Source organism: Sitophilus oryzae, unplaced genomic scaffold (genome assembly GCF_002938485.1).
Source record: "Sitophilus oryzae breed Bouriz unplaced genomic scaffold, Soryzae_2.0 scaffold_980_pilon_pilon, whole genome shotgun sequence".
NCBI lineage: Eukaryota > Metazoa > Arthropoda > Insecta > Coleoptera > Curculionidae > Sitophilus > Sitophilus oryzae.
In genome coordinates this window covers 537,561-553,839 of record NW_022147617.1, presented here as the reverse complement: position 1 = coordinate 553,839, position 16,279 = coordinate 537,561, and the positions used below count along the sequence as shown (strand labels likewise).

Genomic DNA, 16,279 nt, shown 5'->3' with positions numbered 1-16,279 from the left:
AGTTGTTGCAGTAAATTATATCGATTTCTAAAAATTTGGGCTTGCCACCAGCGACGATGTTTTCGATTTGTCTTCTTTTTAATAATTAAGCTGTGCATAACAATGACTGCAGCCTCGACTATTTCTTGATCGTCCATTATTTTCGCCAACACAACTCTGCTGTGCGCGCACAAATGGATCACTTCATTCGTCGAAAAATAAGTTTTTAATTTGAACGGAGCCGAGGGCGCGAACGAATGCCGTGCGCGCACGCTCAGCTCGTGCGTGCTCAAGTCTAAACGCACCATTAGCCACGTGATTAAGCTTGGCCGCCACAGCGTTGCCCACTTTTACATATTTTCATTTAATCAAAATATTTTAGGAAACAAAAATAAATTAATTATAAATACAGGGTGGCGCACCTCATTCGCCTCGGTTGATTATACGACAACGGAAAAATGTAGAAACAAAATATTTTATGGGTATATGTAGGCTGGGGCGCTATTCTGTACACGGCATCGACAATCGTCGGTATCGGTAAGTTACGACAGCTATCAGTACGTATTTGTATATAGCAAACATGTGTTGATTGTTGTTGTCATAGTTACCGATCGGTCCTATGACAGATATCGCAAATTTGTACCGACGAGGATCGGTATCTCTACCGTGCCCTTGTTAACCCCACGGTAGAGATACCGATAATCTCGGTACAAATTTGCTATATGTCCTATTAATGACAGCTCAAAACTATGACAACAACAATTTACACGACGCTCATTGGCCATACGTACCGATAGCTGTCGGTAACTTACCGATACCGACGATTGTACAGAATAGCGCCCCTGGCAATGTGCACTATTTAAAATACATAAACTAAGATAGGTACATACCAAAGTTATATTTTTTCTTATGGAACACCCTGTATTTTATTTCATTTTTGGATTCTTGGGCCCAAAAAAAGGTATTTGTTATAAAGGTTAAATATGTTTAAAATCTTTGGTTTTTGAGATATTCAAAAATGCAGGCTACAATAGAATAGATTATTAACACCCTGTATATTGCTTTTCAGAGTTAATTCTTGTGCTGACCTTTAAGCCAGAAAAACAAACTTTACTGAAAAAGTTGATTGCTTTGTTTAATGTATACAGGGGTATCAAAAATTGCTGGTCTATTTTAAATATTTATTTTACATAAAAACTTCCTTATTTCAAATACAACACCCTGTATTTTTCTAAACATATTGAAGCAGGTTTAAATGCTCTTTCAAACTATATTAGGGTTTCCTATAGCTATCTAGCTCAGATTTTGAATAAAGAGCAATTTTTCAATAAAATGGCAACCAAGATGGCTGCCCAAGTAGCAAAAAGAAATTCTAAAAGCGTTTGGTTTCGACCATTCTGTTTTTTAATAAAAGTTGTCATATTAAACTATTTTCTAGTAGTTTTTACAACGTATCCTATAACGCATTAAACGATAATTTCTTTTAGTATGATATAACACTTAATAAGACAATGCTATATGATAACAAACATATTATTTTATTAGACTCTTATACCCACCATGTAAAAGTTCTATAATATTCATATAACTAGTAGTCACAAGATCATATAATAGTTACTTAAACTTGTCTTATTAAAGTTGTATTACGTTGTATGATAGAATGTTTTCTTGCGTTAACTACGGTGCTGTATACAACACTAGTTATATAGCCTTATATGATAAAATTGTGATTAACAAAATAAATTCGCTGTAATATCTGCATTATAAAACTGGTAATGTATAATATAACCTCATTTTAAATTAAATGGTATACGTAGTTATTTATTTTGTTATTGTTGTTGTTGCAAAAGTAATATCTACGTACGAGTATAATCAATCACAGCTATTATGAATTCTGGACAAAGTTGGAAAAAAGTTAACATACGCAGTGGTAGTTATAAAGAGCATGTAAGAAAAAACTCATCGAAATTACGGCAAATAATCCCGAGAATTCCCTGGGTTCCCAAAAGCCAAAACCTCTCGGGTTGTCTGGCTTCTTCAAAGCATTGTTGCCACGTTGATGTAAAAGTTTTACTGTAGTAATGTTTGTATTGTTTTATTGTTGTTTTTCCAAGTCCTTAGGTTGCCGCTCACTCGTCGGGCATGCATGAAATGCATTGCGTGCATAAATCCATGAAAACCTGATCATGTTTGTTAGTTTAAATACTAATCAAATGAGATTTGCCAACATCCATTTGTCACAAATCTCAATATGTCAAAAATAGTTCTATAGTGCCTGGAAATTCTGCGTAATGATAGATATTTATCTTATACCGTTTTATTTTACCACAAAGACTTATTTAAGGGATTCATTTATAATAAAATGGTTGCATTATAATTCGCCATGTTTAAGGCAGAATTTTTGTATGGCCTATGGCCACCATTATATGAAGCAAATTTAAAAACATCAAAATAAATTGTAAAATGTTTTTTTTGAGAATTATTTTGTGATAATATTCCCACATACAGTAATAAACTGTTTAATTAAATTAAAAACAAGAATTTTTGAAAATTTTATTTTATTTTATTGTTTAAATTTATACGTAAACCTAAATCGAAATTAAAGCGCTTTAATTTTTTGTCAAATACATATCTATAATCTACCAGTAAAATTTTCGGCGCAACAAAAATTGTCCCTACTTTTCAAACCCTATTAATGATTTTTTATATTACATATTTGTTGTACCTTTTGGCCCGCCATTTTCATTGTCGAGTAAAGTCTCCTTTTTAATAATCCACATCCTCTAGATTCATTTTACGACACGCTTAAAATATAATTTGCTCCTAATATTCTTCGGTAAAAAATAAAATACTCTTGTACCTCGCTAAATGATCAAATGTTTTTATTGTTCTGTTTCTCAGATGTGACCACGTAATACACAATAAAACTAGTTTTATAATAGTCATATAATGCTGTGTAAAATAGTTGCATAAGAGTTGCATACCCTTTTTATAGAACTTCTATACTACTAAACGGTTGTATAAAAATGGGCCTTTTTTGGTTGTAATACTATCATATTACGGTCATATAGCACGTTATATGAATTGAGGTATCCTATAAAAATTATCACATAGCTGTTTATACAACCTTTATAAAATAAAATTTGCTACTTGGGTGATGTCAAGTTTCTAGTGACAGTTAGTAGCTACATATTTTGAAAATCAAAATTAGTTTATGGACTTAATTTAAATTTATAGCAGTTTATTTTTGTTTAATTTGCTCACAGTAGTTTTTTAAATAATATTTATTAAATATGTATTTATTATTCTATCAAGAAAAACGAAGAAGTAGTTCTTTCATTTATTTTACGTTCACTTGTAGATAAGTACCTATATGGATTTTCTATAAAAGAACCAATTACGGCAAATTAATTTTCTAACGACAGGTTTCTGCCTACTAGGTTTTTATAAACCACACTACCATAGTTCTGCGAAATAAAAAAGTATTTTTTTTAAGGAAAGCTTATCAGGAAGATTCCTATTTGGGATATCTTTGAGCATAAGCCCTTGAGGTCAAGAAGCAATTTTCCTCACAAAATAAAATCACTGGTAACATATCCATTCGTTCCACCAGCAGATACTGCTTTATTTGTCTTGATAAAATAATGAATACTTACTTATTAAACTACTGCAGCTAAATTTAAGTAAACTGTTATAGATCTAAATAATAATGTCCATAAACTAATGTCGATTTTGAAAAGAGTTACTAACTTTAACTAGAAAATTGCCATGGCGACACCAGCCATCTTGATTGCCATTTTATTGAAAAATAGCTTTTTATTCAAAATCTGAGCTAGATAGGTATAGGAAACCCTAATACAGTTTGAAAGAGCATTTGAATCTGCTTCGATTTATTTTAAAAAATACAGGGTGTTGTTTTTGAAATAACGAAGTTTTTATGTAAAATAAATTAAAATAGACCAGCAATTCTTGATACCCCTGTTAATTATTAAAAATAAACGAAGCAATCAAATTTTTCGGTAAAGTTTATTTCTCTGGCTTAAAAGTCAGCGCAGGAATTAGTTCTGAACGGGAATATACAGGGTGTTAATAATCTATTCTAATGTAGCATGCATTTTTAAATATCCTTAAATATCTCAGAAACCAAAGATTTTAAACATATTAAACCCTTATAATAAATACCTTTTTTTGGGTCCAAGAATCCAAAAATAAAATAAAATACCGGGTGTTTCATAAGAAAAAATATATCTTTGGTATGGATCTTAGTTCTGAAACACCCTGTACATTTCAAAATAATTTTAAATTGTGCACATTCCGTCCCCACATATACCCATAAAATATTTTGTTTCTAGATCTTTCCGTTTTCGTATAATCAACCGAGGCGAATGAGGTGCGCCACCCTGTATATAAACAGGTATTATTTACATCAACAAAACTCACCTTCTTAACAACACTTAAGAGACATAAAGGACCTTTACTACCTCTTTCCCGTTTAAAATATTCTAGTAAACTTGCGACGAGTTTTTTACGGCTATTAAGTTCTCTTGTACAACTCGCACTAAAAAATTTTCTAAAAAGAACAGTGTTCAACTGCTAGTAAACCATTTTAAGCTTAAAATATCACAAAACAATTCATTTAAACCAAAAACTCGTAATACAAAACTAAAGTGTCAAAAAGAATGACAATTATCAGGAGATAAATAAATAAATGTGGCAACTTGACATTTTTTACAGCAGAACTAGAGCCTGAATCCACAGCGGAAAAGTTAAATTCCAGTTAGACAGCCAGGCGCCGAATATGTCCATGGGTGGCAACAATGATTTTAAAAATCGCGTCCTCGACTACGTAACTAAAAATTTAATTGGTATCTAATATAGTTAGACAACTCAAGCTTTTTCTGCAAGACAAATGACATTGAATGACAGCTACACATACAAACAACAAATATGACATACAAACCAAAAAAAATAGCTCTTTTTTGCTCTGATTAATTTGGTGACAATAATATAGATTTTTCATGAACATGCAGAAACGCAACAGAAAACATAACCAATAATAAACAAACATTTGAAACGAAATTAGTGATGGGCAAAACTGTTATTTTTAGATAACAGTTGAAACTGTTATAGTTATTTATAAAAAACAGCTTAAAATAACAGCTTAAAAATAACAGGTTTCTTTATTTTATTGCTAAATATCTGAAAGAATATGAGGCGGTCACCGCCAGGCGTATTAACGCAGTTGCAACAATGACGTGCTCGGTGGTAGTATTTCCAGGGTGTCATAACATTTCTAAATATCGATTGTTATCTAAAATACCTCTCTAAAAACGGGGGTTGTTTACAAATAAGCGCTGTTTACAAATTGCGATATAAAAAAGCCAAAATGCCGCCACTCGTCTATATCTATAAATTCCGATCTACCTACGCCCTACCCCTCGATCCGCGTAGATTCTGAATTGCGTAGCAGTGTACAGGGTGCATCTCACTCGACGGGCGAGAAGCTCTTCGTTATGATTTTACCATTTGCGGTCAAAAAATAGCAATATAAGAAAATGTGTAGTATATTCTTCATAAGTAAACCAACTACACACTAGAGTTCGAATTAATTTTACACTTAAACTAGCATGTACAGTTTGACAAATATAGGAAGAGACTTGGGGATAGCACCGGTCGCGCACACGATAGAGAGAGAACGCATTCGGCGGAAGAGAGATGCAGTTACGCTACGAAAAATCTGATTGAAGCAAATTTGTGGGATGTCCACTGCGCATCGGGGGGCGTCTCTTATTTTATATTTCTCACGTCTCTAGCTATACTTGTTAAGTTGTACCCGCGACTTCGTTCGCATCGAATTATTAATTTGTAATGGTGATGATAAAGCAAAGCAAGAATTTCCATTAACATACAAACTGGATAAAATTTTCTCACATTTGCCAAAAATATGCTTTAAACGTCGAGCAGTTTAAGCAGAATCGTGGTTAATCAATTACTCAACTTTTTGGAACACCCTGTATTATTTTTTAAAAAATTTCAAAATATGTAAAAAAACAAAATAAATTATGCGTGTCCAATCGTTTTCCCGAAAGACTAACCGTTTTTTAAATAATAAATATTGTAATATTTGAGGGGCGTTTTCACCCTCTTGGAATTTGAGATTCGAGAAACCCCTCCTTATCGCACCTCTACACCCCACAGTCAATCCGTTTACCAAAAATCAGCTTTAAACGTCAAGCAGTTTAAGCAGAATAGTGATTACTCAGTGGTCATATTTTATGAAACACCCTGTATATATTTTGTAAAAATCTCAAAATATGTAAAACAACAAAATAAAATATACGTGTTTAAGAGTTTTTTCGAAAAACTCACCAGTTTTTAAATAAAAAATATTCTAATATTTGAGGGTGGTTTCACCCCCTTAGAATTTGAGTTTCGAAAAATCCCTTCTTATCGCACCTCTACACCCTAAAGTCAATCCGTTTTCCAAAAATCAGCTTTTTACGTCAAGGGCTTTAAGCAGGATCGTGATTAATCAATGACCAGATTTTTCAAAACACCCTGTATACATTTTTAAAAAATCTTAAAATATTATTCTGAAAATTTTTCAGAATAAATAAATACTTAAATATTGAAACTTAATAACAAAGTATTGAAACATACAGCGCCATAATATCTCGACCTCCGCCCGTTATGCTCGTAACAGGTTGAAAAACAATATGTATCTAAAACAACTGATGCGTTATTCTCCAACCTGTTTCAAACCTCCGATTATCTCGAACGCCGTTCTGTTATGCTCGTAACAGGTAAAAAAACAACATAGCTAAAACAACTGATGCGTTATTCTCCAACCCGTTGCGAGCCTCCATCGACAATCGACCGATGCAGCAGCGCTCCTTTCCCACTCCTGTTATCTCGACAGCCAGGCGTTATGCCCGCAACTGTTTCAAAAAAGCTGCTTCTTTTATATCCTATTATTTTTAAGCTGTTGTCAGCCCAACACGACGCGCCGCGCCGTAGCGCATACCCCACTCCGTTGTCCGTTGTATCTCGCCGCCTGTATCGATGGTTGTCGAAATAATAGGTTTTCCATCCATACTAGTTGTTTTTTGGAATTGCTTCGAGCAGCATCGAATTTCGTGGCGGTGCAGAGCGCCGACTTCGTTTCACGAACACTCGATCTCTGCGTGTCGTTATTTTATATCTGTTATTTTTTAAAAGCAGTAACGGTTGCGTTATGTTATTTCTAAATAATTGTTATAAAATAACAGATAGTTAAATAACAACCCATCACTAATATAGTTAAACAATTCAAGCTTTTTCTGCAAGACAAATGACATTGAATGACAGCTGAGTGACATACAAACCAAAAAAAAATAGCTCTTTTTTGCTCTGATTAATTTGGTGACAATAATATAGCTTTTTCATGAACATGCAGAAACACAACAGAAAACATAACCAATAATAAACAAACATTTGAAACGAAATACAACCTTATTTTATATGTTCTTGACAATATTTTCTACGCCGACAAAAAAAAACAAGAACAATTTAAAGATTGAAATTTATTTTCGGGAATCGAATACAAGGAATTTTTATCAGAAAAAAATCAAAATTATACAAACATTTTATTTCTTAAAAAAAAATATTAAAATATTAAATCTGTGTAAAGTGTAGAACGAACGGCGCTTGCTAATGATTACCTAAGTGAAAACTGAAGAATAGGTCAATATTCTCACCAAAAATCGGACTTAAATAAAGAACTTACTAATTTTGAGATTAACTGTTTTAAACGTTTGCTACTTGTAACTTGTTTTATATACAACGCAAGAATATGTGACCTTTATAATACCCACCTGTGAAACTACCATTTCCGGGCTAGTTTCTCCAATTCCTGCTTCCTCCCCTGTGGCTTCTTGGTCCTCTGTTACCACCGCTGCCCCTGTTCCATCCTCCGCGATTGCTGGATCTGCCTGGAAGGAAAAAATGACAAAGAAAAATTAATATCAAGCTGTAAATCAGGTTATTACATAGAATATATACCAGGGTTGGAAAAAACATGATTTTTTTTTAAAAAAAAGTAAAAAAAATCCGATTTTTTAATATAAATCAGATTTTTTTGATTTTAATTCAAAACAATATTTAAATCGGATTTCCAAATGACTAGGACTTATTTCCAATTAAAGTCCTATCCTTAATGGCTAAATCTTCATAACTCTGCCCGATACCGATAACATTAACAATTCTACAGATTTAAATCATGCCAACCCTGATATATACCCTGCTGGTCATCGAATTTATGTGGTCTGGATTTTAATGCGTGTGACAGAGAATAATATAAATGAGCTGTTGACAGACAGAGAGACAAAATCAAAAGCGGCATACAGTGTTGCCGGTTTTTTACGTTTGTAGGAAAATGTGGGTAGAAAAAAATAAACTATTGTAATCGCAAAACATTTTCCGATGCACGTCATCAATCATATCATCGACATTGACGTTAAAGTCTATAAACGTGACTAAATGAAATGTTGACAAAAATGTTTAAATTTGTTGTATAATTTAAGATACCGAGCAGCTCTTCATTTTACTTTATAGAGCAAATGATTGTAACAGATATTTTATTTAGATTAAAGCTGCAAAAATTAGTTTGAACCGAATTTTATTATAGCTAGGTTGGTCACATTGCGCCGTGTTCAGCAATGTTGTCCTTTATTATTTGACAATTTAATGTGAGTCATTATTTTGTATAATGTCGTGTTGTTGTTGAATCTTTGTGAGCAATTCTCGTTTTTTTTGCCTATTTTCATACTTTTTTTAATTGCACTTTTAAGTACAAATAGTTCTTTTAAGAACAAAATTTTCGAGTTTTTGTATTGCATTTCTTGAAATTGTATGTTGAAAATATGCCGAAGCATTTTAAACAGTCGAAGCAAAGAGCTTGTAGCTTCCCTGATAAAAATTTGAACGAAAACGTGACAATAAAGGTCCTTTATTACCCTTGACTGCAGTCAAAAAAGTAAGTTTGATTGATAAGCACATTATACCACTTTCAAAGTCAGTTTTTATTAAGTTCTGTGATTATTAGATTGTGCATTAATAGCACCCTCTTACTTGTTATTACCACTTATAGCGTTGTAAGATGTACATCAATAAATAAATAAATAAATAACCTATATTAACGCTTAGAATAAACTTCATAATGGACTAGTTTTTGCCAATATGTAATAAGTAAAATAAGCTATAAAACAAATAAACCAATTAATAATTACTAAAATATTAATTATTAAGTTAAAAATAAAACGTGAAAATCTTTAAAATATTATATAATACATTATATTGTTTCCCAATTTTACGTTAAGATTCATCTCATAAATCCATCACAATCTGGCAGCGCTGTCGCCATCGCTTGTCACTCAAAGTTGATCACGTGCATCGGAATTTTTTTTGCGATTACCGTATATACATAACATAACTTTTTTTAATTCATCTATTTAGTACCAACAAAAAAACTTTGAAAGAAACCACCTTATAGATAAAAAACTTACCAAAGCCACTGCTAAATTTACCACTAGGTGGTGCATACAATTTCCTCTCTTCGCCGCTCTTGTTCGTCCTTCCTTGTTTTGAATTTGGGGTACCATTGCTCGAGTCAAACGTAATTGGAATATGTCTCTTTAGAGCACCGGTTGGTTTTTCAGCTATCTTTAAAATATATATTAGTTAGAAATCCACCATCTTGATCAGTATATTCTTTTAGTACTACCTTTGGTTGTTTAAGTTCCTTTTTAAAAGACAACTGGACGTTGCATTTGTACAAGGGGGGTTGATAAAAAAGATCTTTAATAATGCTATTGATATTATCTAAAACCGAGGGCGCCAGCTTGATTTTCTCTTGATCATCTTCGGTTAAGTTTTCCTTTTTCGAGTTGAGAGTATTATCCAGACCCCTTTTACATCCCTGCACGCCCCTGGAGAAATACTGCAGTCTTGATCGGAAATCTTTTAACAAGTCTGGATCTCCTATTAGAAATTCCGGAAACTTCCTCGCTAGCTTATGAAAAGTGTATAACAAACATTCAACGCTAGTAAAATCCAGATTTGGTACATCGTTCAGGTTCACATCTTCCGGTGGTAGTGGCATATATTCCTATAAAATTATTTTAACTATACAGGGTGGTCCGAACTGTATTCCGGAAACTTCGGCAGCATATTCTGCAGATAAAAATAAGTAAGAAAGTTCGTAGAAATGTATGTCCTAAAATGTTTAGTTTCGTAGATACAGGGCGTAGAAGTTTCATTTTTATTTCGATTTTTTTCCAAATAATTTCTGAAGTAACGTCAATATTTGGATAAAAATTGGTGTCTGGTAGTTTTTTGACATGAGAAATTTGATTTTGATGTCAATATGACTCCTACTAGTAGAGGGCGCCACCTACATATTTTTTAACTGGTTTGAAGAGTAATAACTTTTCGTCTGTACCTGTATAAAACTACTAAGTAAAAAAATATACATTTACGACTTTTCCTACGTGAAAAAGGTATCTTGGTAAAAATCGCGTATGATTAATTTAAAAAAATTAAAAAGTTTCGAAATTTATAATTTTAGTGAAATAACTATCTACTCAACATGTTTATTTTTTGTCAATAATGACATGTATTGACTGTTCCTATTCTATTACATAAAATATATACATTTTTTTATGTAAAAAATCACGGAAATGTATATTCTTTCACTCAGGGGTTTTATACAGGTACGAACGAAAAGTTATTACTCTTCAAAACAGTTAAAATACATGTCGGTGGCGCCCCCTACAAATTGGAGTCATCATAAAAATCAAAATCAAATTTCTCATGTCAAAAAACTACCAGACACTATATATTGACGTTACTTCAGAAATTATTTGGAAAAAATCAAAATAAAAATGAAATTTCTACACCCTGTATCTACTAAGCATTTTAGGACATACATTTATACAAACTTTTTTACATATTTTTATCTGCAGAATATGCTGTTGAAGTTTCTGGAATACAGTTCAAACCATCCTGTATACAATGTTCCTAAATACAGAAACATCGATAAGAGAAAAAAATTACATCAGGTAAACTTTGAAATGTAAACTTTGAAACTTTCTATGGTATCTTTAGGAAAACTTACCTTTAGTTTGTTAAATATTTTCTCGAGGATCTCGGCAATATTATCAATGTTGCCACAATGGGCGCTAAGCTCTGCAAGCTGTCTCAATAACCTCAACTGAATTTTATCTCCATCAGGGAGACTACCAATAGAATCCCACTGTGGTAAAACTTGGTTTATATAATACAATAAGAATTTTGTTGACTCAATATTTGCCTAAAAATTTAAGAAATTATTGGACAGTTTTTTTTAACCAAAATTTATATGCTTTTTATTGAGTTCTTGTTAACAGTTAATTAGTAGTCTATAACATTTAACTATATTATAAATTTTATTCATTGTTAAATAAAAAAAATAGGCGCTATGTGCTCTATTGTTGTGTTTAAAATGTTTGTATTTGTAATGTATGTTTTATAAACTAATAATTATTATGCTTCTTCTATGGATACAGCTCATTATTGCAAGCTGTTCCTAGGATATTCATTATCCATGTATTAAATACATAAGAAAAAATATGTCAAAATATTGAAACATTGACAAAAAACTACAAATTCTAACAGTAACTGCCAAAAAAATCAGATCAAAAAATGTTGGTTTTAAAATTAAAAAAATAATAATAAAATGTGTCTCTTCTTGTAATTAACCCAGATATGCCCACTGTCCTTCTAGAAGGACATTTTACAGGTCTCTATTTTAACAACGCTTATCATAAATCAGACGGTTCCCGTTAGATGGAATTATGTTATTTTTCGTGTTTAAGCTATAAACTGTATGTTTAGTATGAACCAATACGTTTTTTGAACGTTTTTTTTGTGAATATTTGAGTTTTAGTAAGCGCTATGGATGTTCACTACGACTTCAGAATAAGCGGGTAAGTTTATTTAAAATTGGAAGGCATAATCATCCAGTAGGGTTTTAAAATTAGTTAATAAATAGTGTCATTACATTATTAAAATAAGGTTATGTTCATATCTGCATTTTGTTTGCGTCCACGTGGGTGGAAATACGGGTGTCCTTCTAGAAGGACAGTGGGCCAATATACTGCATTTTTTTAGGCGAGACACGCTTGCTGATCTTCTTTCGGTCTTGGAAGAAGACGAAGACGACCTCGGTATCAATCCAGTGGATATTGTAATTATGCCACCAACTAACTACTGCGAAGTTTTAAGCGATGAAGATTCGGGCGATGAGGACGTTGTCGACGTCAACAATTTACCAACTGCTCAGCTTTGAGTAGAAGCCGAATTGTTCGCGCATAATTCCGACGACGAATGGGAAGATGAAGACAAAATCCCACTGTCAGAGTTGCGTAAAGGATTGTTGTCTAAAAGGCACTATGACGAGTTCAAGAAAAAAACGTACAAGTGGGAAAAATTCGACATAAAAAATGCACGTCTTGAAACTGAATGGCCCAATTTTGTTTTGCCATCGAACAATCTTTCACCTATACAGTTATTTGAAAACTTTTTTGACAAGGAGATAATAGACATGTTTGTTTTTTACACTAATAACTACGCAGCTAGTAAAAACAAAAGGTCCGATATTACCCCAGAAGAAATCAAAGTTTTTTTTGGAATACTTTTCTTGAGTGGTTATGTTTCGGTTCCAAGACGCAGAATGTTTTGGGAAAATTCGTCTGATTGTCATAATAATATAGTGTCTAATTCCATGGCTCGAAACCGTTTTGAACATATTTTGTCAAACATACATTGTTGCGACAACAATAATTTGGATAAGAACGATAGATTTGCTAAGGTTCGACCCTTTTTTGATAAAATAAATAGTCGATTTCTTGATTTTGCCCCTATTGATGAGTTTCATTGCGTCGACGAAGCTATGGTACCTTACTTCGGTCGTCACGGCTGTAAACAGTTTATACGAGGCAAGCCATTGAGGTATGGGTATAAACTATGGGTTGGTGCTTCAGCTATTGGATATATAATCTGGTATGAACCATATCAGGGCGCAAAATCTGAGATCAAGGATTGCTACAAAAACTTAGGGTTGGGGCCTTCTGTTGTATTGGAGTACACTGATGTTTTACGTTCGAAATTAGAACTTCCGTACAGTATTTATTTCGATAACTTTTTGACGACTTTGCCCCTAATACAATCCCTAACAGAGAAAGGCGTGAGGGCTACGGGGACTATAAGAAAAAATCGGCTAGGAAATTGTCAGTTGGCGTCTGATGCAGACCTCAAGAAAAATCGAGGAGATTTTGATTTTAGAACATCCAAAGATAATTCTATAGTTCTTGTTAAGTGGTCCGATAATAATATGGTGCATATGGCTTCAAATTATTATGGCGTATTTCCATTACATCAGGTCACTCGCTATTCTCAAAAAGAAAAAAAAAAGAATGCCTGTGCAACAACCACAGAATATAAAAAAATATAACATCAGTATGGGGGGTGTGGATCGGAGCGATCAAAATATCAGCCTATATCGTGTCAGTATTAGAGGCAAAAAATGGTATTTTCCCCTGATAACACACTTACTCGATGCAGCTGAGCAAAACGCATGGCAACTTCATCGCAAACAGGGAGGCAAACTCGATCATTTGGCATTCCGAAGAAATGTTGCCACGTCTCTTATTCAAAGTAATAAAGAAGACAGGGGGCTTAATTTATGTAGAAGGCTTAAAACATCACCATTGGAAAACGTGGAAACGAGGTATGACAGATTGGATCACCTAATTGAAGAGCAAGATAAACAAACGAGATGCAGGGTGTGTCATAAAAAAGTGTCAACAAAATGCCGAAAATGTGACGTAACACTTCATGTGCGCTGTTTAATTACTTATCATACTCGTCCATAATTAAGAACTCTTTGTCGTTTTTACTTTGTGCTTTTATTTTAGTTTTTTTTTTAATAAAATAAATTCTAAATAAAAAAAATGTTTCAATTGCCCACGTTTATTTGCCCACTGTCCTTTTAAAAGGACACCCATTATTTATGGACCCACTACCATAGGATTTTTTTCCCAATTTCTGTTGGTTGTTTTGTGCCATGAGGTATCCAACTAACAAGAATTTAAGCTAAATTTAAACACAAAATTTGTTTGGGCATATCTGGGTTAAAAAAGTTACTTACATTAAACAATGGAAGAATGCAGTTAACACATAAAACTAGGCGGTCAACATTATGGCTTCCTTCTTCAAAGGGATTAAAACTTTCATTTATCTCAATTCTCTCAGCTACTAAATCAACTAGTTCTTGTTGACCGCTTGTCGTTTTTACTAATTTTGATTCCTTTAAATACTCAATTATTACCATAAATTCGTTGGAAGTTGAATCCTTAAAATAACATATTGTAGAATATAAATGTTGAAATAAACTTTCAGTCACGTGATTAAGTTTGACCGGCACAGTGTTGCCCACTTTTAGATATATTCTTTGAATCGATATATTTTACGAAACAAAAATAAATCAATTATAAATATTTAAACAGTTGTTATTTACATCAACAAAACTCATTTCCTTAACAGCACTAAAAAGAACAATGTTCGACTGCAAGGTCTGCTAGTAAAAATTTTTTACCTTAAATTATCAAAACACAATCCATTTAAACCAAAAACTCATAATCTAATACAAAATTAAAGTGTCAAAACAAATGACAAAGTCAGGAAATAAGTAAACGAATGTGGCAACTTGACATTTTTTACAGCAGAGCTACCACCTCAATCACCAACAGAAAATTTAAATTCTAGTTATTCAGCCCGGCGCCGAATATATCTATGGTTGGCAACAATAAATTTAATCACGCCCTCAATTACGTAACTAAAAGCTTAATTAGTATCGCTTATAAATTTAATACATGCAAAAATATAAGAGCAAAATAAAATAAATACCCGAAGAAGCTTTTTTCCTTCGTCGATAAGTAAATCTTCTAGTTCGGTAGATAATTTCCCTTGAACCTTTGTAAGTTTCTTATATAGAAATGTTACAGACTTCTCTCTAATTGTTTCATCTGACGGAGCTTGTACATTAGTTAATATTCCTTTTGCTGCACTAATTGGATCTTCTTTAAACACCTGTGTCAATGCATTACATGCTGTAGTGTAATCTTGATCTTCTAGTTGCAAAAGTTGCGACAGAATACTAGCAATATTGGTCACATGGTCTTTGTTATCTTTACACAAAATCGGTAAAGTCTTCATGGCACAAATCCTAATGTCGCTATCTCCATCTTCGCATAAATCCAGAATGGCATTCAGTGACTGGTCTTGTAGGGAGGGAAAATGTTTAAAAAATTTGGAAATGATTTGCGCCGCCAGCTTTTTTTCTTTCGTACCGCCTTTAGTACCGTCTACGCATTCTAAATATACATTTTCATGCTAAAAACAAATTAGTGTTAAAAAAACAATGCAAAATCAAAAGCTTCTCTCCTTACCTCGCCAATGGCGTCTTTAGCTGAAGCCAGAAGTTCGTATTTTTCGTATAGTTCTTTTAGTTGATCAACCATTGTACTGTTATAAGATGTTAAAAACGTTTTCAAGTTGTCTGAATACACCTAAAGGGCTTTTTTATTCCCAAATAAAGCGTCTTTCACTAATAATACCACTAAAATCTAATACCAGGATTTCGGCGTGTCAAAGATAACTAAATAACCTCACTTTTCACAAAGCTAGACAGCAGTGTTGCCATAATTTTAAAATGTACTAAACTACACGTAGTTAATCAGGTAAATGTCTTCTTTTCAAACCAAAAACCTGGTTATAGCGTTATCACAGTATCACAGATTCTGTAATTCTTCTGTAATTCAGCTAGGTTCATCGCAAAATCAATCTCCACCTTTAAGAAAAGCAAATATTTCTAGTAAAGTACCATATTCAGTACAATTTTATTCTACATAACCCTGGAACGGCACATCCCCGTTACAGTTTTCTGTTTTGTCGATATCGACGCCAGGTTTACCAGTGTTGCCAGCTTTTTAGTCTATTTCAGAAGAAGGAAATATTGTATTTATAACGTATTTTGTTATTTTATAGTGGATAATTTGTAATAATTACTTAAATTTTGCCAATCAGTTGGTAGCATATTTGTTTGTTATATTAATGACAAAGAAATTGTTCTATTTTTATTTAGTTCGTCTTGGTTATCTCGTTTTTCTAATTTCTAAAATAAGTAGCAAATTGGGTCCTACGTAATGGATTTTAGACGTATTAT

General features: G+C 32.8%; 2 protein-coding genes across 2 annotated transcripts in view; both read right to left on the bottom strand.

The window, feature by feature from the left end:
• The window catches only part of LOC115891266 (thyrotropin-releasing hormone receptor), a 193,288-nt gene that overhangs the window by 161,279 nt on the left and 15,730 nt on the right, over positions 1-16,279 (bottom strand). The window lies entirely within an intron of this gene.
• LOC115891265 (apoptosis inhibitor 5-A) lies at positions 7,592-15,751 on the bottom strand. Its single transcript, XM_030911706.1, has 7 exons — positions 15,504-15,751; positions 14,962-15,447; positions 14,204-14,407; positions 11,132-11,326; positions 9,740-10,123; positions 9,522-9,678; positions 7,592-7,949 (listed from the first exon to the last, which is right to left on the bottom strand). Exons 1-7 carry the CDS (start codon positions 15,573-15,575, stop codon positions 7,855-7,857), a joined length of 1,593 nt encoding a protein of 530 aa, XP_030767566.1. The 5' UTR covers positions 15,576-15,751; the 3' UTR covers positions 7,592-7,854.

Excerpts from the sequence above, each read along its gene's own strand:
- LOC115891265 (XM_030911706.1), bottom strand. The coding sequence starts at position 15,575 with ATGGTTGATCAACTAAAAGAACTATACGAAAAATACGAACTTCTGGCT. Across the intron at positions 14,408-14,961 it reads AAGGAAAAAAGCTTCTTCGG|GATTCAACTTCCAACGAATT; the intron begins GTATTTATTTTA and ends TGTTATTTTAAG. Across the intron at positions 10,124-11,131 it reads AAATATTTAACAAACTAAAG|GAATATATGCCACTACCACC; the intron begins GTAAGTTTTCCT and ends ATAATTTTATAG.